Source organism: Elgaria multicarinata, chromosome 3 (genome assembly GCF_023053635.1).
Source record: "Elgaria multicarinata webbii isolate HBS135686 ecotype San Diego chromosome 3, rElgMul1.1.pri, whole genome shotgun sequence".
NCBI classification, from domain to species: domain Eukaryota; kingdom Metazoa; phylum Chordata; class Lepidosauria; order Squamata; family Anguidae; genus Elgaria; species Elgaria multicarinata.
Genome location: NC_086173.1, coordinates 48,512,064 through 48,535,381, shown reverse-complemented (window position 1 = coordinate 48,535,381; position 23,318 = coordinate 48,512,064). Strand labels below are relative to the sequence as shown.

Genomic DNA, 23,318 nt, shown 5'->3' with positions numbered 1-23,318 from the left:
TGAATAATATACACAATTACACATAAGTATAGGAGGTCTAGGCTGTCATAGAGGAGAACATCCTCCCACTGTGAACACTCTTCAGTGGGAAGTTCTTCTTCTACCCATAGAGTAAATGGGGATAATAAGTAGAGATATGCTTTCCTTGCAACACACCTCCCACATACCCGGACTTGGTGAAAGACAGGAAACGGTATGTTCCTGTCACATGGGGTTGTCTCAACACCAGACCAATGAAAACCCACATTGGGGGGATAAGTAGCTTGTACTCCAATTTGCTTCTATCCTCCCTGAAAAAGCTTCATCATCAGAACATCACTTAGGCTCTGCTGGACAGGGTTTGGTGCTGTACTGATACATGCTAAGGAGCTAAAAGGATAAGAGGTGAGTTGGTTCTCTTTCAGAGTATGAGTGGAACGTAGTCCCTGTATCAGCAGTAGCATCATTTCCCAGACAGATTGAGGTGAAGTGTTTTTTTTCTTCCTTGTGTGCCAAACTGACTCGTATCTGTGTGTGAAAATCCTGTGGCTAGGAGTACTTCCAGGCAAGGCTTTTATTGCACCCTCGCCCTGCCTCATTTACAGAATTTCACGAAGGGGTGTGTGTGCGTCCAGATGAAATCCTCTTCAACTTGTAACCCTCCTGTGTTTTCCCACCACTTCTTCCATCCTTTTTCTTTCCACACACAAAAAATCTGTAAAAGAGGAAAAGATGGAATAACTGCACAATGTCTTTTGACTGGTAGTGCAAGGAGCTCTCCATTTAGAAGCAACCTGGGAATCATGGAAAGGAAAACGAAAGCAGCCATGTTGCAGTTTTCAGAGCTGGCTCTACGGAGGGCTGAACTGAGGCACACTGGGCACTGAGGCCTATGGCTGAGTTCGGACGACACATTAATTAACGGGGGTGGGTGGGTGGTAATAGGAACAAAATGGAAAACAACCTCTGATTAGCCTGTCATTCGAACTCAGCCTATCTGTGCAAACAGGAGCGTGGACAGAAGTGTTTCCAGTGGCTGCAAGTTGGTTCCAGGTGGTGTGTCTTGTTTATTGGCCATTGCAGGAAAGAGGTGATAGTATGTGTTTAATATAATGTTATCCTAACACAGTATACCCCCTCATACTTAAGATTGCTCCACATTTCCTTTTAAATTGGCTCAGATATGTTAGGAGCCTGTTCAGTATATATATAATGCTTTACCTTCAATGTACAACTTTAAGTGTGAAATAGCCAGTTTATAATTTTGCTGGGAGATGAAGAATTCCTATTTTACTTCAATGCTTTTCTGCTTCCCAGGCAAACATGATGGAGGATAATTTAGAATTCAGGCTGCAGTGGTGCTTCCAGACAAGGCTTTTATCGCAGCTTCACCCTGCCTCATTCATGGATATCATCTTCCACTGTTAATCCTCCTGTTTTTACTGGCACTTCTTTCATCTTTTTTTCTTGCCACAGAACATTTGTTAAGGAAAAAAAGACAGAATAGCTGCACAATGCCTTCTGATTGGTAGCGCTAGGAGCCCTCTGTGTGGAAATACCCTCAAAAGCAGTCGTGTGGCATAGCAGTTTGGTAGATTTTGTGAACTGCAGCCAACCTCTGAAATCAAAGGATTATGGTGGGATCTTGTATCCAGAGTAGATATCTGTTCCATCTATCTCTATGCCCCAGTAGCTTGCTTTTTCTTGTTGTTTCAGGGACTGAAGTGATGCAAAGCACCCAGGAGCTACGGCACAGATGTGCCCAACACGATGCTCTATCTGTCCACTCTGTCTCCAGTATGGACCTCTCCTTGGAGGGGTTGTATATCCAGGAGTCAATGCTTAGGGCCTTGCCCTACTCCATCGAGAAGAAACGTTTCCTCAGGTCAGATCATCTGGGCACCTTCATTAACACATAGTGCAGTCTAACTGTAATGGAGTGAGCCACTGAAGCCCACAGTACTAGCTTGAAACCACAGCTCAGTGATGGTATATTTAAAAAAATTACATTTTATTTTATTTACAGAAATGTTAGCCCTCAAACCTGAGGGCTGGACAGGCTGCTCCCTCAGTGTATACTTTGCCAATAAACACACCGGGTTGGAGAATGCAAGTTAAAGTTTATTCGTAAATGTTGCAACATTGGAGCTCCAGCGGGAAATGCAAATTAAGAGCTCCCCGAACAAAGGGATCCTCTGGAATATATAGGCTCTGGTTACATCACTTGTTAGTAACATAATTGGTCAGTGCTCTTATCTTTAATGGACTTTACTGGTCCGTGCTCTGTTAACAAACTAGGTTACATTGCCAATACAAGGTAAGGTGCATACAATTCATACATCACAGCTTACATTCGACACTGATTGGCTGAAAGTTTTTCCTTTGTCTAAGATGCACCTAGAATCCGCCATGAAGGAATGCTGGGGGCAGTTCTTAACCTTTCACCTGGAGCATAGACTAATCTTACAGAATGAAATTCCCTTTTACACACATCAGAAATAGAATAAAAAAGGGTTAGCATTGGTCTATTCATATTTCAAACACTGGGTTGTGTCTCTTATGAATCACACCATTTCATGGTAAGACCAAAGAACGTCAGAAAGATCCTCAGTTCTGCTACAGTATAACTGGTGGAAAAGGCTGCTTTTCTCGTTGCTGTAGCTAGGCAGACCTACTGAGAAAGAGGTAGTTTATTTATTTATTTGATTTATAGCCCGCATTTCCACCAAAAAATGGCGCCCAAGGCAGCTAACAATAATTAAACCAAGATTAAAATACTTAATTAAAACATAATTGAATCATAAAGATAAATAAATTAAAAGCCCGATTAAAAAGACACCAATAAAAGAAATAAACAGCACAGCAACCAACCCGATGGAACCCTCTTCAGCAACAGACCTGCTTATATGCTAAAGGGCCTGCCTTGATGAAAACATCTTTGCCTGCACAGGGACAAGAGAGAGGAGGGCAACCTGGCCTCCTTTCAGCAAGGAGTTCCAGAGCCACCGAGAAGGCCCTCTCTTGCACACCTCCACTAAATGTGTCTCCAGTGGAGGCAGAATGGAGAGAAGGGCAAGGTAGGTACATATTGGATCTTTGGGAGCTGAATTAACTTAAGTCCACCCCTTTTCCTGGAGCAGGTTGCTATACAGCACAGCAGCATCACAGAAACACAGACCAGTGAGAGAAAGGAATATGAGTGTGTGTGTGTTGGGAAGGGAGGGAATATGATGATGAGATTAATGCAGTAGAGAAAGACACTCTATCCCTGTTTAGAGTATGTATGTGGAGACCTTCAAGAAGAACTTGGGCTGGAATGTGGGGTCCCCTTCTAACTGCATCTCCCAAATCAGGGGACTCAATCATATCCCTTTTTTTAGGAGGCAGTTGAAGGCATCCACAAAGACAGATGAGACCAGCTGGGAGACCTGGAGGCAACGACAATACAGGGTCCAGAAGCAGCTTCAAGAAGGCATCTGGAATTTTGTCAGGATCTTCCAGCTCTGGAAGTCTTCTCTGGATGATATTGAAGGTAAGCAGGAGCTGGTTTTCTGCTTTGTAAACAGGAATGCTACTGGCATAAGCTTGTGTGCACCAGTTGCTGGGGAACATGGGTGGGAGGGTGCTGTAGCACCATGTCCTGCTTGTTGGTCCCTGGCCGATGGCTGGTTGGCCACCGTGTGAACAAAGTGCTGGACTAGATGGACCCTTGGTCTGATCCAGCAGGGCTCTTCTTATGTTCTTATATCAACCAGTGAGGTCTCAACAATTGAGGAAAAGCTAAGTCTAAAGCACCTCCCCCAACCTGGTGCCCTCCAAATGTGATGGACTAGAACTTTCATCATCCCCAGACAGCATGGCCACTAATGATGGTGGTTAGGGAAGGTTGGGCTAAAGCTGGGGTCTCCAATGTGGTGCCTGTGGCATCAATATGCCCCTCTTGGCACCCACATGGCTCCCTGCACCTTTTGGTTTTGGTTTTTTTTAAAAGATATTTTGACTTTAAAATGTTTTCTTTAACTGGGAAGCTGGCATCATGCAAGTGTTGGCCTCCAGCACCATTGCTATTTATAAGAATGCTTCCAGGCCCTACGTGGGCCCCAGAGGCATTCTTAAAAAATAAACAAGCCGGGTGGCTGTGGTCCAGCCTGCCCAACTACCCAGAAAGAAGTACAAATGGTAATCGGTGTGTGTGTGTGGAGGGAATCTCATGGGGGCGCTAGAGGAGGGTGAGGAGCGAGGAGGGTTCTTCTGCTTGTGCCATGTGTATGTGTGGTTTTGCTTCAGTTGTGTGGTGTGCATGTGTGGCTATTTTTTTCCTTTGGTGTGGTTATGTCATGTAGTTTGTGTGCATCACTGGTTTGCCTTCCGTGAAATGAGTATTTTGTTATGTTTTATGGGGAGCAAACAAACATGTGATGTGGCTTTTGGGGCTCAGACTGCAACTCTTCCTTGTACTCATTTTCTTCTTCAAGTTAGTTGTCTTTGAGCCTCATCAGTTTGCCTCCTGTGAAACAGGCGTTAGAGCAAAAAACTGGGTTCAAACGAGTGGTTTTGTTTTTTGAGCTCAGAGCCCACCTCTATCTTGTACGTAGGTTCTTAGCCAAGTTTCTCTTATTTTACTCTCTCCAGTTTGCCTTCTGGGAAATGATGTGTTGTGACCATCCACACCCACCATGGCAGCCATTTTGTGAGAGCATCCATGACACTCAAAACTCTAAATGTGCCCACACACCCATAAAGGTTGAGAAACCCTGGACTCATGGAATGTGGCTTGGACATCAGATCGGCTGCTACATTTGCAGCCAAGTTCTCCCATTTTTATAAAGGCAGAGGCTGGTGATCAGATAGCTGCAACACCAACTGGACTAATAACCTATCTAGCCATTCATTGGGACATGTGAGGCAAGAGAGACCTCTAGAGGCTGGTCGGCCGCAAAGGCTGTTGAGAAAAATCAGGCCATGGTATTGTGGGTTTATTTGTATATCAGAGAGAGTGGCACGTTTCCCAGAAGAAAATAACCACTCTGGTTCATGCTTATTGATATATGTTAGCTGTTTGAAAATGCATGAAAATATATACTTGTCCAGTGACTGGCACTAAAGCTGAGCGAAATAAAATAGCCAGCAGTCAGGATCCCCAATCAGGTCAGATTAAAATGAGCCAGGTGGCAATCCTATATGTAAGGGAGCATATAGGGATGTAGACCTGGGATAGGTGTTATCCTTTCCATCACCTTCATCTTCCCCATCTCCTTATGATGTCAGTCTGCTTATCTGCCCCAGTCGCCCACTTTTGCTGTCTCTACAACACACAGGGAACTTTGGCCCTGGCATCCAATCCTATTTCACCTTCCTGAGGTTCCTGCTCTTCATCAACATCCTGGCCGTGCTGCTGGTCACAGGCTTCATTCTGTTGCCAGTTGCCATTCCTCGCGGTTCGACTAGCTTTCCTAAAAGCCTGGGTGCAGGTGAGTCCTTCCTTGAATCTGTAAGAACACAAACATTTGGGCTTTCGCCAATGCTGGATTAAATCCTACACCAACGCCTGAGAATTGGAAGATCTAACACTATAAAGCTCCCCTATCCTTTCTTCCAGAGGCGGAGTGCATGAACTACAGTAGTGGCCTCGGTTATCGATCTGCCTGGCAACGTTTCCAGGACATCTTCACTGGGGAAGTGAGTCTGCAGGAAATATGGCCTGGAGGGGAGGGGGGGTGATGGGGAGACAAATGTGCCTGAGTATGTGGCTAGAGCAGGGGTGCTGAACCTCAGGCTGGTGGGCCAAATTTAACCCACTGGGGTCCAGTCTGGCCCTACAGAGTTCCCCAAAGGCCCCAGTCTATTGTCTCTGAATGCTGGTCATATGGTGGTTTCCTAGTTCCCCCGCCCCACATTTTTCCCCATTCTGAAAGGCTGAAATGCCTCTTCTAAGGCTTAGTTACTGGCAGCAAAAGCTGTAAGATAAAATATGCTGATGTTTTTGGCCCTGTCCTTTTCGTCTTTGGTGCCATCCACCATTGGAATGTGGTGGCCCCTGAGAGTTTCCCCCGAAACTGAATCTGGCCCTCAAGCTGAAAGGCGCTTGAACACCCCTGGTTTAGAGATTGGGATTGGAGAAGGAGAATGCACCTGGAGTGCAGAAAACAGAGCAGTAGAGTCAAGGAATGTAGGACAGAGCCTGGCAGAGAGGACTTTATTGGATTCAAGATGAATTGGGGGGTTGGTTCCCATCTGAACATTGTCCTCACTCCACTCTTAGGGTTCTGACTGAGAGAGCCATTGGAACAGGGTTGGGAAACTGTTTTTGGCCCAAGGGCCACATTGGTTCCAACCAAGCACAGCGGCTTAGCGAAAATGACCATAGATTGAGTAATTCTGAAAGCATAGTGCTGGCTGGCATCTCATTTCTTCTTCTGTCCCATCCGTAGGGCTTTTTAGAGCACTCCTACCTGTTTTACGGAGCTTACAATGAGAAACAGGATAGCAGCAACCATTACAATGTGTACTTAGCCTACCTGCTTAGCATCCTGGGATACCTCTTTGCCTGCTTCATTTGGATCTTCCGGCGGTAAGTGTCTCAGGTGGGGGCTGGGCCTCACAATTGATGTGGATTATGGTTTAGGTTGTCCAACCGGACCTTACTCAGGCAAGACGACACCAGATGTCCTTAAATTGTTTATTTGATTACATCGATGCAAGGTTAGGTTATACGTGCTAGAGCAACAGCATGTTACACCTAACAACCTGGACGGAAACGGTACAGATATATATATATATATATATATATATATATATATATATATATATATTTTAAGGGCAAAGTGCGCGATCTGCCAAGTATGCCTTGAAGCAGTTATTTGTTAACCAAATAAGGAGCGAATGTAAATATACTCTTCTGATAGGAGCAGAGGTACAATGCATATCAGCCTTTGACATAGATCTCACAACAATATACTAGGCATAAAAGCATGGGAGTGAGGAGGGGGCAGGAAATGTGGAAGAGTTCAGGAAAGGGAGGGGTTAACATATGTAATGCCTTCTGGTCTACTCAAAATGAGGACTTCCTGGTTGCATCTTAAAAGGTCATCTGCTTCACATATCAATAATAATAATTGTATTTATTTATTTATTTATTTATTTATTTATTTATTTCTTACCCACCTCTTCCTCTGGATCAAGGCAGGGTACAACACAAATACAAAACATGATAAAATACATATAATTGATTAAAAACATATCAGACTAATACATTATTAAAAGGCAGCCATGTTTCTTACCTGCCCAAGGGTCTCTACTTCCCTTGCTCGGCTTCGTCCATTTTCTTCCGCTGCCCCTTACGCCTGGAACGCTCTTCCAGAACATTTGCGAACTACAAGTTCGATCGCAGTTTTTAAAGCTCAGCTAAAAACTTTTCTTTTTTCTATAGCTTTTAAAAGTTGATTTTGATCTTACTTTTATACTGTTAGTTTTACTCTACGCTGTGCCTGTTTGGTGCATTCTCTTCCCCTTCTTATTGTTTTATTATGATTCTATTAGAATGTAAGCCTATGCGGCAGGGTTTTGCTATTTTATTGTTTTACTCTGTACAGCACCATGTACACTGATGGTGCTATATAAATAAATAAATAATATTCTGCATTGAGTGTTTTCCAGAAAAAACTCCACTGTTGCATGGAGTTTTCCCGCCAGACAACACATTTCTCAATGGTGGTGTAAAACCTCCACCATGGAGTTCTAAAACCACTGTTGAGAAACGTGTTGTCTGAACTGAGCCATTGAGTGCTATATTGTTTGGGGGAAATGAATTAATTTGCTTGGAGAAAGCTCTTGCTTGCCTGTGACCGTCTCCCCAACTGCCTTAATATCCAGCATTGTGGCCAGCTTTGTGCAGTGGCAGATGCTACGGTGGGACTTCCAGACATACCTCAGTGCCGGGATCTTCACTGAATGGGATTTCTGCATCCAAAGCCCGGAGGCTGCCGCCCTCAAGCAGAGAAATATTTACAATCGCCTTAAGGTGCATGAAATTTGCCTGTGGAATATAATGATAATTTGGGCCTGGACTCAGAGATCCCACCCCTTTACCTATGGTATCCTCTCAAGTATGTATTCACATACATTCATAACAAATATTTAAGAAGTCATTGCCTAAATTTGTGGGTGGGCTGAATATAATAATTTTTCAATGAAAAAAAAATCCTATTATTTCATAAGCCAAGCTAGACCTCTTTACTGTAATGTCATCTTTGAAGTTGTTTCTTAACTGTTGCCCTCCTTTTGAAATAATGTGGACATCAAATATTTCCTAGAAAATAAGAACATAACAGAAGAGTCCTGCTGGATGAGATGATAGACCTATCTAGTCCAGCATCCTGTTTCTCACAGTGGCTACCCAGATGCCTCTGGGAAGCCCATCACAAGCAGGTCATGAAGGCAATAGCCCTCTCCCACTGTTGTTCCCCATTAACTGATATTCAGAGCCATACTGCTTTTGATCCTGGGGGGATCTACACTACTGCTTTAACGCGCTTTATAACAGTTTTGACAACTGTTGGGGCCCAGGACACACTGCATATACAGGTTTCAAAACGTTTTCAAAGCACTTTAAAGTGCTTTAAAGCACTTTAAAAACAGTAGTGTAGATCCCCCCCTGGAGGAACCATGGAACCGTCATGACTTATAGTAGCCATGGATAGCCTTCTCCTCCATGAATTTTTGTGACCTTCTTTTAAAGCTGTCCAAGTTGCTAGCTGTCACTACATGTTGTGGTACTGAATTCAACAATTAACTATTTGCTGTGTGAAGAAGTATTTTCTTCATGAATCTCCCACCATTCAACTTCATGGGATAACCCCATGGGGCTCTAGTATTATGGGAGAGGGAGAAAATGTTTTCTCTATCCATGTTCTCCACACAATGCATAGTGTTATACGCCTCTGTCTGATACAGTTGTTTGAAGCAGAGCTAGAAGAATGATTGAGCAACAAAGCTATGGGTCTCCCATGCTAGTTGCCTGGGTTTCAATCCTCACATGCATCTTGGGTCACTTCCTTGCCTACCTTATTTATAAAGTCAGACAGGAGCAATGAATAATCCCTGGCTTGAGTAAAAGAAACATCGTCCCTGCCAATCAAAAAGTTCTGGTGCTTCAACCCTGTGAACCTGATTTCACTACAGTACTGCTGTTCCACCTCAAGAGGCGCTTCCCTGTGCTACAAGGGATTGTGTTGTTTAATGTTTCAGCCATCTGTTCCAACTTTAGATTATTGTGTACCTTGAGCTCTCCAGATGTTATGTCTTTGTTGGGCCACGGATACCTATTAGAGTGGCCAGGTACCCCATCCCCTTTGCATGCTGAAACCTTTAAAACAAACTACTCCTTTGCAGGCTCAGCTGCATAGATAGGAACTGACACTATTTCTCTTGGCAGATAGACCTAGAGGAGCAGATCCGGCATCTGCAGAACCAGCAGAGGACAAAGAGGCAGCTGGCTCAGCTCTACCTGCTGCGCCTGCTGATCAATGGCATCGTCTTGCTATTGATGGCTGCTGCTTTCTGCTTCATCTACTTGGCCACAGAGTTTTCCCAGGACTACAGTCAGGTAGCACAACTCTTTGTCCCTAGCCAGTGTCAGGAGTGAATCTCACAAGCTATACATTTTGTCAGTCCTGAATCTACTGCCACTCAGTTTCTTTGGGTGACCCCATGTTCCAGTGTTTTGCTCATTAAGTTTAAAACTAATATTTATGGAGAACCTGGTGAAATTCCCTCTTCATCACAACAGTTAAAGCTGCAGGAGCTATACTAGAGTGACCAGATTTAAAAGAGGGCAGGACACCTGCAGCTTTAACTGTTGTGATGAAGAGGAAATTTCACCAGGTTCTCCATTTATATACAAATGACACCTGCTGAAATTCCCTTTTCTATGCAACTGTTAAAGATACAGGAGCCCTGTCCTCCTTTTCATACGGTCACCCTAGATTTACCCCTTTTCATCCCCCATGGTGGTGGTGGTGGTGAATTTAAGAAATTAAGTGGCTGGGAGGGGACTGTTTAAACCTGCCCACCCACATGTGGTGTTCCCAATCCTGTGTGCTTACCTTTAATTTTAAAAAGGGGGGAAGGAAGGTAAATGCATGCTGCATATTTAACACATTGTGTAGTTTAGCCCTGAGCCCTAGGCTGGAAGTAAGTGCAGCAGGATGAATTAATTTTCACAGTAATGAATCTATCACAGTTTTAAATTTTTATATATATTTTAAAATTAAACTTGCATACAAAAAAGAAAGGAAGAGATGTCAAGTTCAATACGTTAAAAATTATAAGGTGATAATATAATTGGATCCCTTCAGAATTAGGGACAACTTGCAGTGGCTAGCTATGTTGGCCCCGGAACAGGATTCCCACTGGAGATATCGGAAGTGTAAGTATGAAGGGCATATTCTGTGCTTCTCTATACCAGATCCATCTTTGTACTCCCCGCAGGATGCTGCCAAACTGGGTGTATTAGGTCAGTACCTCCCACCTGTGGTGATCTCTATGGCGAACATTTTCCTGCCATTTCTTTTCCATGTCCTAGCCCAGTGGGAGGGCTATTCACCCAATGCTAAAGTCAACCTCACCCTACTCAGGTAGGTGATTTCATCTCAGTAGGGATAGTTATTTTACTGTGGGGAAAGTAATGTAACTTTCACAGGGTAGATAAAAGGAAGTAAATGACTTCGAGTGGCAGAATTTTTTTATGCCCTTTCTAATGTGGGAAGCATAGGCTGGCCCAAGCGGTCATCAAGCCCTTTCCTGACAATGTGGGAGTGAAAAAAATATGGGTACAGAACAATCAAGAAAAGATTGATTGCAGTCACACAAAGCTTCAGGCACACATTCTGGAACACTCTGAGTATAGACTGGATCGCTCAGCCCTCCCAAGATGCTATTGTTACAGTAAAATCCATGATCCTTTTAATTTTCAAAATATTGTATTTTTAGAGAGGGTGCAATCACACAATGTATATTTTTGTGAACATGTGATTTCCTTTTAGAATACCCAACTTTCCCCCATCACAGTTCCCCATTCCTCTGCCCTATTAAACTAATAATGCTCATCATCATCATGTAATTGAGCATATGGATGATGAACCAAAGAGCAACCATATAGATATTAAGCTGTACAGTGCAAAAGCTGATCGAAACATATATTTTAGACTATTAAAAGATTTAGAATTTTACTGAAGTTCTGAAGTCCTAAGTGCATCAGGATCAAACATTAACCCTGTGCAGATGACATCATATGTAGATAGGGGAGGAAACTGGACTGAGTTCATTGGCGCCAGCATTCAACTTCTACATCCTGATCCTAATCTCTGCACACAACCTATGCGCAAGCAAGAATGCATGCATATGGACCCTCGCCCTGGGACCTGTACCCTGCTAGACATGGGGTAGATGCAAACACTTGTTTACCAGTGATAATTGACCATGGTGTGTGTTGTATGTAATCACTTGGCAAGGTGGTTGTCTGTAACATTTTGTCAAGTGGTGAGGAGAATGTTACCCCACGTTAGGTGCAGATGTGTGGGGAAATGCTTATCTGGATTCACTTGTGGTCAGGTGGAGATCTCATAAGGGGAATTATTGAGTAGAACTGTGGAGCCCAAGTGTAAAGTGTGGGTCAAGAATCTCTTCTCTCTTCTGTTCTCCGGCAGGTGTGTAATCCTGAAACTGTCCAGCCTGGGGATGTTCCTGTTCTTCTTGGGCCGCAACGTCCTGTGCTTGGGGAGCAAGAACACTCTCCAGTGCCAGCAATGTGGCTACAACAAACTCTATCAGGTTACTGGAGATGCAGGGGATATTCACACTGAACCTTTCCTGTTTAGAGCAAATGTGACCCAGTGATAATGTCCTAAAGCAAAGTGCCCCTGCCCCTGAAAACACACACACTTCTCATTTGGCCACAGTTTCAGCATTGAATTTATCCAGACATTAATGACAAAGGCTGGAGATGGAATTGCAGAAGATACTGGGTTGTATCCAATGTTAGTCCTGTTGAAATTAGTCCCACTAAAAGCTCCATCACACCAGCGTTATAGTCTGCTGTTGCGGTGCATTGCATGCAAAGGACTCAGATGACATCAACTATGTCCTGCTGTGATTGCGGTTGTTCCCCCTTCTTAGCAACGGTTTTTGGCACGTGGAAAGTAATGCGAAAGCACACCGCTCAAACTTCAACATGTATTTTCATCCATTGTTTTCAATCCGATGTTCTGTGGGCGTGTTTTCAAGGGGTGGTATTGCTGACGAAAGAGAGGGGCATGCCTTTTCTCCAGTGGGTGTTTTTAAATTCAAATTCAAATCCTTTCCTCCTCCTGCTTCCTGGCTGCTGGGTTGAACAAAAGAGGGGTCTATTGTACTTTCTTTCCTCCACCTTTGCTTCATGACTTGCTTTAGGGTGGGGGTGGGGAAGGGAGAGAGGGATGCATTGGTAATGTCATAGGGAGGAGTGAAGAGGGTGTTTGAGCCCATTGAAATGAACAGGATGCAACTGTGAATAAGCGCGCCCAGGCAGCTGCAGTCTTTCGTGGGATTGGAAGTACGTGACAAAGGGAACACTATACAACCTCCAGTGGCAGCTGATAGGCGTTTTAGTTGATTAATCAATTAATCTATGGATTAAATTTGCATGTGGGTTATAAGCAGTCTTTCTGGAGCAAGAAGAGGTCCCATTGAACTCTATGTTCTTACTCCTGAGTAGGCATTTTCACCTTAAAAGAAATGTGGAAAATGCAACCTCCTTGCCAGCAGCACCCTCATTTTTAAGGATAACGAGAGAGGTCAGTGATAGCTCTTAAGGAGGGCTTTCAGCAGACCAAATTTGAATCAGATTGGGTCATCCCTTGATTTTTTATGATTTTTTACATTTCCCCCCTTTAAATTCTTTTCCTCATAGTCCACCAGTGCGAAGGGTCGTAGGCTCGATCTTCCATTCCTTTGATCATGCGAAGCTGTGCATCTTCAAGTTCATAAACTACAGATCTGCTGGTTCCCTTACTCAAAAGTAAATCCCATTTATTTCAACTGCTAAAATCACAAGCAGGCTTACCTTTGAGTAAACTCCATTGAACAGAGAGAGTCTTACTTCTGAGTAAACACATATTCCAGTTCTAGAGAGCCACGGAGGGCTTGTGTGTGTGTGTGTGTTTGACAGATGGAGTGTATGAGAGGTGCACCATGTGAGGCAGGGAGAGGAAGGGGGCGGCGCCTCCTCTGCGAGAGCTGCAAATCTCTCTTGTAGGTCATGGGAGATCTCACTTCCTCTTCCCTCCCTCTCCAAAGGGAACTCCCAAGAGAGCTGTTTGGAGGGACAAAGGCCATAGCTTTCTACACACAATTCTGTTAAAATGTACAGCACTCACCCACAAATAAGCACACGAATAATACTAATTCTATGCACTATATTACACCTATAATAACATGCTCAACTTATGTCTAGTATAAGTATTGCTTTCATAAGCCACTCTTTTTGTCCTGCTTGAGCATGCAGTGTTGGGAAACCCACCTTGGACAGGAGATGTACAAGATGATTATCTTCAGTTTCTTGACTACCTTGGCAGCTGCTTTCCTTATCAGCCTGCCCCGGAGGTAAGGCTAGAAATCATAATCAACCTTGTTGGTGTACACCAAGTGAAGACAGCACAGGTGTGCACAGCACATTTCCTTAGGGTGTGCACCCAGGGATTTTTTTTTAAGGTGAACATCTATTGAATACTCAGTCATAAAGGACATTATTTTTATTCACTCATTAAACACTGTAGACACTGATGCTCTACTCTGCATTTGGCTTGCCCGACCACAGGAGGGCCATTGATGAGGGGTGGGGGAATGAGGAGATGCTCCTCAAGCTCCAGTATTGGTGGGGCTTCGTGGTGACACTGGCCAGAGGAGGGGCTTATTAGGCAATATTAGCCTTTGGGGTCCCTCCTCCTGCCCTGGCCTCTTTGAAGTGAGCTCTTGGCAGAGAGGCTCCCAGCAGAGTGATTTCTTTTTGTTCTTGCTATCAGGAATAACAGCGCACTGGGGGTGGGCGGGCAGAAGAGCAGCTGGAGGACTGTTCTCACTGTGTCTGGATCCCTACTCAATGTCCCCCCCCCTCAATTCAGTGCTTACTGCTTGAGATATTAGAGTGTGCCTGGGCACACCTATGGAAGACAGGTAGTCTTTCCTTTCATCTATGGATAAGTAATTAATTCCTGAGGAGGTATTAAGTAGGGTGACCATTTGAAAAGGAGGACAGGGCTCCTGTATCTTTAACAGCTGTATTGAAAAGGGAATTTCAGCAGGTATCATTTGTATGTATGGAGAACCTGGTGAAATTCCCTCTTCACCGCAACAGTTAAAACTGCAGGTGCCCTGCTCTTTTTAAAAACTGGTCACTCTAGTATAGCTCCTGCAGCTTTAACTGTTGTGATGAAGAGGGAATTTCACCAGCTTCTCCATATACACAAATGACACCTGTTGAAATTCCCTTTTCTCTGCAACTGTTAAAGATACAGGAGCCCTGTCCTCCTTTTCATATGGTCACCCTAATTAGGCAGGTCATTTTTATCTCACCATCCTGCCTTCCAGTGTGATGCCAGGCAACACAGTCACAGGGAGGGATAAGAAAATGAACACAAGAACATAAGAAGAGCTGTGCTGGAATACTCCAAAGAGCTATGTAGTCCAGCAGTTTGTTTCTACAGTGTCCAGCCTATTTCACTCAAGTAGGACATGAGTGAAATAGGATCCTCCTGCTTTTGTTCCTCAGCAACTAGATAATATAGATAATATGCCTTTGATACTGGAGGTACCAAACAGCCATCATGAATAGTAGCTAATGATAGTCTAATTCTATATGTCTAATCCTCCTTTAAAGCTGTCAGCGGCTATCATCACATCTTGTGTTGCAAATTCCATAATTTAAATACTCATTGTGTAAAGAAGTACTTCCTTTTGTCTGTCCTGAATCTCCCATGATTTTGCTTAAATGGATGACCTCAGGTTATGGTATTATGAGAGAGGGAGCAGGTTGTGGAAGGCTGTCCTAGGCAGTGGCTACAGCTCTCGGAAGGAGAAGTTAGACCTTCCTCTCAATGCTTTCTCTCTCATTTCCACCCCCACCCCAGGTTGCTGGCTAAGCATTCCTCCAGTGCACTGGCTCAATGGCTTGGCAAAGAAGAATTCTTGGTGCCTCACAATGTGTTGGATATTGTAGCAGCTCAGACAGTCATGTGGATTGGGATCTTCTTCTGCCCTCTCCTGCCTTTGCTTGGCTGTGTCTCCATCTTCATTACATTCTATATTAAAAAGGTAAAAGGCTGTGTTTGTGCATGTACCTGGGCTGTATTAGAGCCCCTCAACCCACTTGGCTTGCACAATATCAGGTAAGGTGGCATAATCCTGACCAAGGGGCTGCAGAGGTGTCTTGGGGTGCCTAGTACTAAGGGCTAAATTACACAAGGATTTTATTGCTCATGATTGGTCACTTACAGAAGTTTATGAGTCCTTTACATGACATTATCAACCTCCAGGGAGTCTCCCGCACTTTTTGAGCTTTATCTCACTTTCAAAAAGATCAGGGAAAACCTGATAAGACTTTAATTTGCAATTCGTTCCCATAAAATGTTGGGGTTGTTTATAATCACAGTGCCATCTAGTGGCTCTGAAATGAAACGTATGAAAAGGTATTCCCCTGAATCAAATCACATGTCCGCTTGTGTAAAGAAGCCAATCTTATTCCTGCGAAGAATCCGGAAGCAGAAACTCTGGTAAGGTTGTGGGATTTTAGCCCCATGTGATGAATCCTAAGATTCAAAAGACATTGGTGATGATTCTGTCTATTTGTTCCTTAAAGAAAAAAGATGGGAAAAGTGATGGTAAAACATGGGAGGGCTACAAATGGAAGATGACAATGTCTGGACCTTCCGTAAAATTATGTGAATGAGGCAGAATGATTATTTATTTATTTATTTTACATTATTTTATGCTGCCTTTAAGATTAGTGGCATAGAATAAAAAACAGATAATTATTCAAAACAAACTGCACAGTAAAAGTTTCATCTGGAAGCACCCACTTACTGTTTGTCATGATTTTCTTCTGATGCTGATATGTTTTGTTTTGTATTTATTTTTATGGCTTTAACTTTTACTTCTAAACCTCCCAGAGAACTTTTTGTTATTGGACAATATATAAAATGTAAACAGAGATTTAAATTGCTCAAGTCAGACAGGCCATCCTCCTTGGTAGTGGCAATCTCCACAGGAAGTCCAGAAGTAGGAGAGTACACTGGTTTCTCCTAATGTACTTCCCTTTGAGGCATCTGCACCCAATTTTAGTCTGCAACCCAGTGGAATCTGACCCCTCCCTGTCTAGAGTTGTTGCCAGCATGTATGCAGCCCAAGCAGTGAACCCACCTAGCTCCAGCTTCAGCATGTTGGATTAGCTGGGTATTGCGGCATGCAAAACAGTCCTAGGAATTGTGGGGCAGTATCTCAACACCTTGAAGTGGGGTGTGGTATTGTCTTTTGAGCCAAGGAGGAACATGTTTTAGGGTGACTGAAACAGCTGGCTTAATACCAGAAATACAGGAAAGAAGAAACCTAGGGTGACCATATGAAAAGGAGGACAGGGCTCCTGTATCTTTAACAGTTGTATAGGTGTCATTTGTATATATGCAGAACCTGGGGAAATTTCCTCTTCATTACAACAGTTAAAGCTGCAGGTGCCCTGCCCTCTTTTAAATCTGGTCACTCTGGTATAGCTCCTGCACCTTTAACTGTTGTAATGAAGACAGAATTTCATCAGCTTCTCCATATATACGAAGGACACCTGCTGAAATTCCCTTTTCTATGCAACTGTTAAATATACAGGAGCCCTGTCCTCCTTTTCATATGGTCACCCTAAGACACCACTATTTACTACTGAGGACTTTTTCTCCCTTGTGTTCACACACACACTCTCTCTCTCTCTCTCTTCCCTAACCCTATCCCAGGCCCTCACCCTGCAAAGCCTCACAGCTTTAATGTCTCCCAAAGGGGAGATCATGTCTAGGCTCCACACCTCTGTGTGACAGTGCAGTGGGGACACTTTTTAGCTTTCCTTTCTCACCTACAGTACACTCTGTTCCGGAACTGCCAGCCTTCGACTCAGCTGTTTCGGGCATCCCATTCTAAATTCCTATTCCAGATCATGCTGCTGCTAGGTCTCTTCCTGGCCTACATCCCTCTAACCTATGTCATCAGCAGGTAAGATGAGATGAAACTGAGGAGTTAGGAACTTAGGCATGGTTTGGCAAAACCTCTCTTTGACAGTCATTGGGCCTGTTCAGATGACACACTAAGCCGTGGTTAGGCTGCTAACCCTTTTGCAGCAAATTGTTAGTGACCATGTTTAAACTCAGGTTATGTAGCCACCATGGTTAGGAATGGTTCACATAGCACACTAAGCCATAATGTTTAGCTCAAAATGCTTAACCACCGTGGCTTAGTGTGTCGTCTGAACAGGGTTATTATTGTTTTCCTTCCAGGGCCTCTCCATCCCAAGCTTGTGGGCTTTTTACTAACTATTCAGCTCCATGGCAGGCAGTGACCAAGGCTGTGTCCCACTTACCTACTTCAGCACAGCTCACTTTGAACTTCGTCACATCCAATGTCTTTTGTTTCTCACTTCTGATGCTGCTCAGGTGAGTCCTTTTGGTGGGCACAAAGGGAGGGAGAGCTGATCACACCTCTGCCTTCTCTGCAAGGGTGCCATTTTAGAATGACAGGAGGACAGATATCCCATCATATGTTGCAGGCTAGATGTGATGATGCTTCTGGAGCACTTCTGTCTCTGGTCAACTCACTAATCATACACACTGAGCTACTGAGATAAAGAGGCTGACATCTATTTAAGATACAAGGCAAAGCAGCCTCCTTGTTTCTTGGCCTAGTGACTGCTGATGGGAAAATAGCACACTACTACAGTGACTGATCTTGGCAGACAGAACACACACACACACAGTTGCTCCCTACGACCTAATTCAGACCATCCACTTTGGCCCATGACGGCTGCTGGGGCAAGAAAACCCTCCTTCCTGAAGTACAATTTCTTCTAATCTGCCTCTTCCCCAAAGAGAAACAGGAAGCCCATTAATTTTCAATGAGGTTGTTGGATTGTGATCACAGTATATCGATCCAATAGAATCTAGGCCACTAATGAGAAAGTCTTACTTTTTTATAATTAATGGAAGACCCCGAGAAATAACTGTGGCAATGAAGAGACACATTTTTAAAGCCATGTAACAATATTTTACAAAATGTCAGAGCTCTACCAGCAACTCATAGAAATAAACTTGACATTGTAGCTTTGGGATCCACTGAATGGAACTAATACTGTAGCAATGCTGAAGATAAGCTGGGTGGGCATGACCAGTCCCTTGTATCAGAGATCAGTGGAAGTCCATATAAGAGTTGGGTTGTAATAAATATTTCTTTAAAAGACATTATAGTATCAACATCTGACATTACTAACACCCCTGACCGCCACTTTGATGCCTTGATATTACCAGCAGGAAAAAGAGGGGCACAATTTAACATTGAAAGTTACAATAGTTTTGTACTTGCCCTCTTAAAATCAGCACCCCTCTTTCATTGTTTGATGAGGTAGGTCAATAGGAATCAAGACTCCAGGAACTATTGACATTAGTGTGATAGTCTCTGTTTTTCTCCCCTAGCCTCATCCTCACAGCATACATTTCCCAGGCGCAGGCAAATAGACAAGTCATTGAAAGACTCAAGAGGCAACGGGTGCTGGTGAGTGGTCCTGCAGTTTTGCAGAATGCCAGAGAACATGAAAAAATAATCCATCTTGGCATCTCTGGTCAACTATGACTAGGTAATGGTGCATTCTGTGATGCATGTAATGTAACCTATTTCTTCGTTGCCCCTCCATCTAGTATGTCCAGGAAAAATGGTATTTGGTGAAGAAATTGGCTCGAGTGTTGGTGGAATTACCATGAGTCTGTGGAAAAAGTTCCTCCAAAGGAAGGGGAATTTTGGTGGCAAAGCTTTTAGGAGCAGGAAAATAAAACCCTTCTTTACTGCTGAGGAAAGCAGAACAGAGCCAACAGGATGGTCAAAACTTGCCTGGACTAAAGAGCTCAGAGAAACCCTGGCCCTGATCTGTCATTGCACAAAGGAAAGCCCCATTGCCCAGATCACAAACTGATTCCCAGATCCACTCTATCATACAACACCTTTTCTCTCACTATGCCATACAGGCTGTGAGGCTATAGTTTTTGTAGCTAATGCAGAACTTTCCCTGTAAGTTGCTGTATTGATTGTACTGATCCCATGTTAGAGCAAGTTTTTGCAAGCCTGCTAAGGAGAATGGCAAGGTGTGTAATGATAAAGATATGCATGCTTATGATATCAAAATGAGAAAGGTGTATTTTCTGTGTTAGGTGACCATGTCACCAGTCCTTATGAAGTGGTTTATCACAAATCTCTCAGTCATGCAAAATAAAATAAGTATATGTAGTTTGTCTACCAAGTGTTAGACGCAGCGGTTCTCAACCTGTGGGTCGCGACCCCTTTGGGGGTCGAACGACCCTTTCACAGGGGTCGCCTAAGACCATCGGAAAACACATATTTGTTATATTAAGAGTGTTACCCATGCTACACCATGCTTCAAGACAAAATTTCATTTATTTGTAATTAGAAATAAATATTTCACAGTATATAATTACATATTGTTTTTGTGATTAATCACTATGCTTTAATTATGTTCAATTTGTAACAATGAAAATACATCCTGCATATCAGATATTTACATTACGATTCATAACAGTAGCAAAATTACAGTTATGAAGTAGCAACGAAAATAATTTTATGGTTGGGGGTCACCACAACATGAGGAACTGTATTAAAGGGTCGCGGCATTAGGAAGGTTGAGAACCACTGTGTTAGAGGGTTTGTGAGTCTGTATTGTGGGTAGTACTTACACATAATGTACACATGATTGACTATATTGTAGGAGAGCTTAAGTGGGTCTGTGTGCTTACTGAGTAGTAGATGTGTGGGTGTGTGACACTGAATGCATATGTATATATCTAAACATACTCCAAATTCCCATTTCCATGATATATTCCTCAGAAATAGAAGTAACCACATGAAGTAAAACAAACAGAGAAGAGTTTTATTACCTTGGCTCAGGGATCTGTAGCTCATGAGGAGAATCCATGTTTCCGATTTTAAATTTTCACTGCCTTTTCCAAAAAATCAATCTATGTGTATCATCCTTGGCAGAGCAACCAACCCACACTGCTGGGTTATCATATGACTCTGTTCCAGCTTCAGTTTCCTTTATGGTACAAACAAGATACAAGGTAATCATAATGCCTTCCTGTGCCTTGCCCACTCGTTCCAGTCTGTGCACCCATCTCTGAAGCACTGCATCAATTCATTCCGGATTCCTGTCTTGAGAAAACCCAGTACCTCGCTTCTTAGATTGAACAAGACTTGCTAAAAGCAATGCAAGGCTGAAGTTGGTTTCCAGTTTCTTATCCCTAGTTCCCTAGTCAATCAGCATGACTAAAGAAAATGAAGTGTATGTGCCCTACACCACCAGAATAAGATTTGGGCTACTCTGTATCATATTGTTACACTCCTGCACCCCAGTCCTGGGAGGGGTGATGAACTTGCAGGGCCTTCAGCGCTTACTCAGTTTTCAGTTTCCTAGAAGGGCACTGCAGACTTGTGGTGTTTCTTTTATGAAGGTTTATTTACATACTGTTCAGGATCAAGGCCTGCAACAACCCAACTCCGAGCAAACTTTGCTTCTTCTCAGCTGCCCAGCAGATCTCTTCTCAAGACAAAAGCTGCTCTCCTTTTATGTCAGTGTGGTGTAATGGCTAAAGTGTTGGACTGGGAGTCGGGAGATTCAGGTTCTAGTCCCCACTTGGCCATGAAAACCCACTGGGTGACTTTGGGCCAGTGACAGACTCTCAGCCCAACCCATCTCACAGGGTTGTTGTTGTGAGGATAAAATGGAGAGGAGGAGAATTATGTACACCGCCTTGGGTTCCTTGGAGGAAAAAAGGTGGGATATAAATGCAACAATAAATAAATGTCAGATTCAGCTTTCCCCAGATTCATTTTCTCCTGCCCATTTAGCAATTATAGGTGGTGGGGATCCTCAATCTCTTTTATTCATAGATACTGGCTGAGTTCGGACAACATGCTAATCAATGGCTGTTTTCCATTCTGTTCCTATTATGCACCCCCCTCAGTTGATTAGTGTGTCATCCAAACTCAGCCGCTAAGTTGTAAGGATGTCCTGGAGGTAATTTAGACTGACCCCAAACCCATAACAATATAATCTCCATGGCCAGGAATCTCTCCCCTAGGATTCTCAAGCGTTCTCTCTAGTCACATTGTTGTTTTGTGCAATGTGCTTTAAGGTGACACAAAGGGGGTTGTGAGGCCATGGCAAAAGATGCTGAAAAGGTGACGCTATGGTAGTTCTGGAAGAAGCAATGGGCTTTGGGGGTGTGTGTGTTTAGGAAGCAGCAGTAGCTTGACAGATCAGAAAAGGGGATGCTGTACTAAGAAAAGGGGAGAAAGGAAGTAGGGTAAACCAGTGCAGGCTAGAAAAAATTAATGTGAGGTGTGAGGGAAGAATAGAACAAAAGGGTGGAGAAAAACATAGATGTTTGAAGAGATTTGGAAAGCAAAGAAGAGTTGGCACAAATATCTAAGGGTGATGCATTATTGCTAGGGTTTAATTTTAGACCAACGGCCGACAGAAAGCTCTGGCGTGGGCTGGTCCATGAAGTCACGAAGAGTCGGAAGCGACTGAACGAATAAACAACAAAGGAAGGGATACAGCATGCAACCAGGTCTCAGCATAGATTGGAAATTATGCCCACACTGCACGTGCAAAGAAAAAGTAGCATAACTAAATCACTGAGCCATATCAATATGTGCAGTGGTTTCAGTTCTGCAAGTTGGGGGTCTAAAGTACTGAATTAGTTATACCGGTTTGAACTAGCCTAAACCCATTCAAACAAGCCTTAAAGAGGTTGAACATGGTTGAACAGTCTGCAAAAAGGCATCACAGTGAGCAAAGGATATGTAGTCTGGAGGATGCAATGTATTCTGCTTGCCTGAGTTTGCTACCAGAGATGCAGGAAAACGTGTCTCATTGGATCAAGCATGTTGTCATTGCTTAAGGCCAAACTATACCTTACATAGGGTCTGTTCAGACAACACGTTAAGTCATGGTTAGGCTGCAAATGGTTAGTGAGCATGTTTAAACTGTGGTTATGTAGCCACCATGGTTTGGAATAGTTCACACAACTCAGGGTTCACATGACATGCTAAACTATAATGTTTAGCTCAAAATGCTTAATAAGCATGTTGTTTGAACAGGGTCATTAAATATGTTTTTTCAAAAACATGTGTCAGAAGGCCGCTTTTATTTTGAAATAACTACTCTCCACTATAGCAGTTTCAAGGCAAATAACAGCAGGGGTGGGGGAAAGTGCATCAGGGCCCTCACCACTGCACTTCCTTCACAGTAAAAGTAGTTGATTTAGGGCACAATCCTAAGCATGTGTAGACAGAAAAAGACATACAACTCCTAATGTTCCCCAGCTAGCTAGCCACCCTTTTTCAATCTACATGCATAGGATTGCGCCCTTAACCATACTTTTAAAAGTGTGTTTAATGTACTGTGAATGGGCATTGTGTTTTAACTGATGATTTGGCAATGAAGGGCGATGTTTTAGCCCAAATCCTATCGGGCTATTGGTTAGTTTGATCCGCAAAGATCAGATAATCGAACTTTAAAAAATTCATGTGAGGGGATCTCCAGACCTCTGGAAATGCTGTGCGACTCTGATTCATACTGAAAGCCAGTGCTGGCCCACGCAGCAGAGATTATACCGACCTAAGTGGAATGTTGGATGAAAAAAATAATTATTCGTAGTCCAAAAAAGAAACCGAGCGAGAAATTCATTTCTGCCTGGGTTTTCCCCATCTCATTGGCCGTGATCAGAGTAAGTGTTCCATCCACTTCACTTCAAGTAGCTGAAAACCTGAAACATTACCTGAAAGGCGCGTTCTGGTCGGTGCGGAAGAGGAAGCGAACCCGAATCTGCTCAAACGGCAACCGCACGCCACAGAAGAGAGGCAACCTCCCTGCTCCGCCCCGCCCCGCCTCGGTGCAGGGAGCGGAGCCCGAGCCGCCTGGCCTCCATGGTCCCGGGTCGGGTCTCCTCCTTGGGGGCGGAGTGAAGGGGTGGGGCTTGTAGACGCACAAC

The 23,318-nt window shown here is 43.6% G+C and overlaps 1 protein-coding gene across 1 annotated transcript; it reads left to right on the top strand.

The window, feature by feature from the left end:
- Positions 1-1,706: 1,706 nt before the first annotated feature.
- On the top strand, positions 1,707-19,738 carry TMC8 (transmembrane channel like 8). The gene is made up of 15 exons (XM_063120170.1): positions 1,707-1,864; positions 3,360-3,511; positions 5,298-5,450; positions 5,579-5,658; positions 6,411-6,550; positions 7,852-7,999; positions 9,413-9,583; positions 10,468-10,613; positions 11,685-11,808; positions 13,520-13,617; positions 15,141-15,324; positions 17,129-17,259; positions 17,541-17,696; positions 18,729-18,807; positions 18,951-19,738. The coding sequence occupies exons 1-15, from the start codon at positions 1,707-1,709 to the stop codon at positions 19,011-19,013; spliced, it is 1,983 nt and encodes a 660-aa protein (XP_062976240.1). The 3' UTR covers positions 19,014-19,738.
- Positions 19,739-23,318: the final 3,580 nt, after the last annotated feature.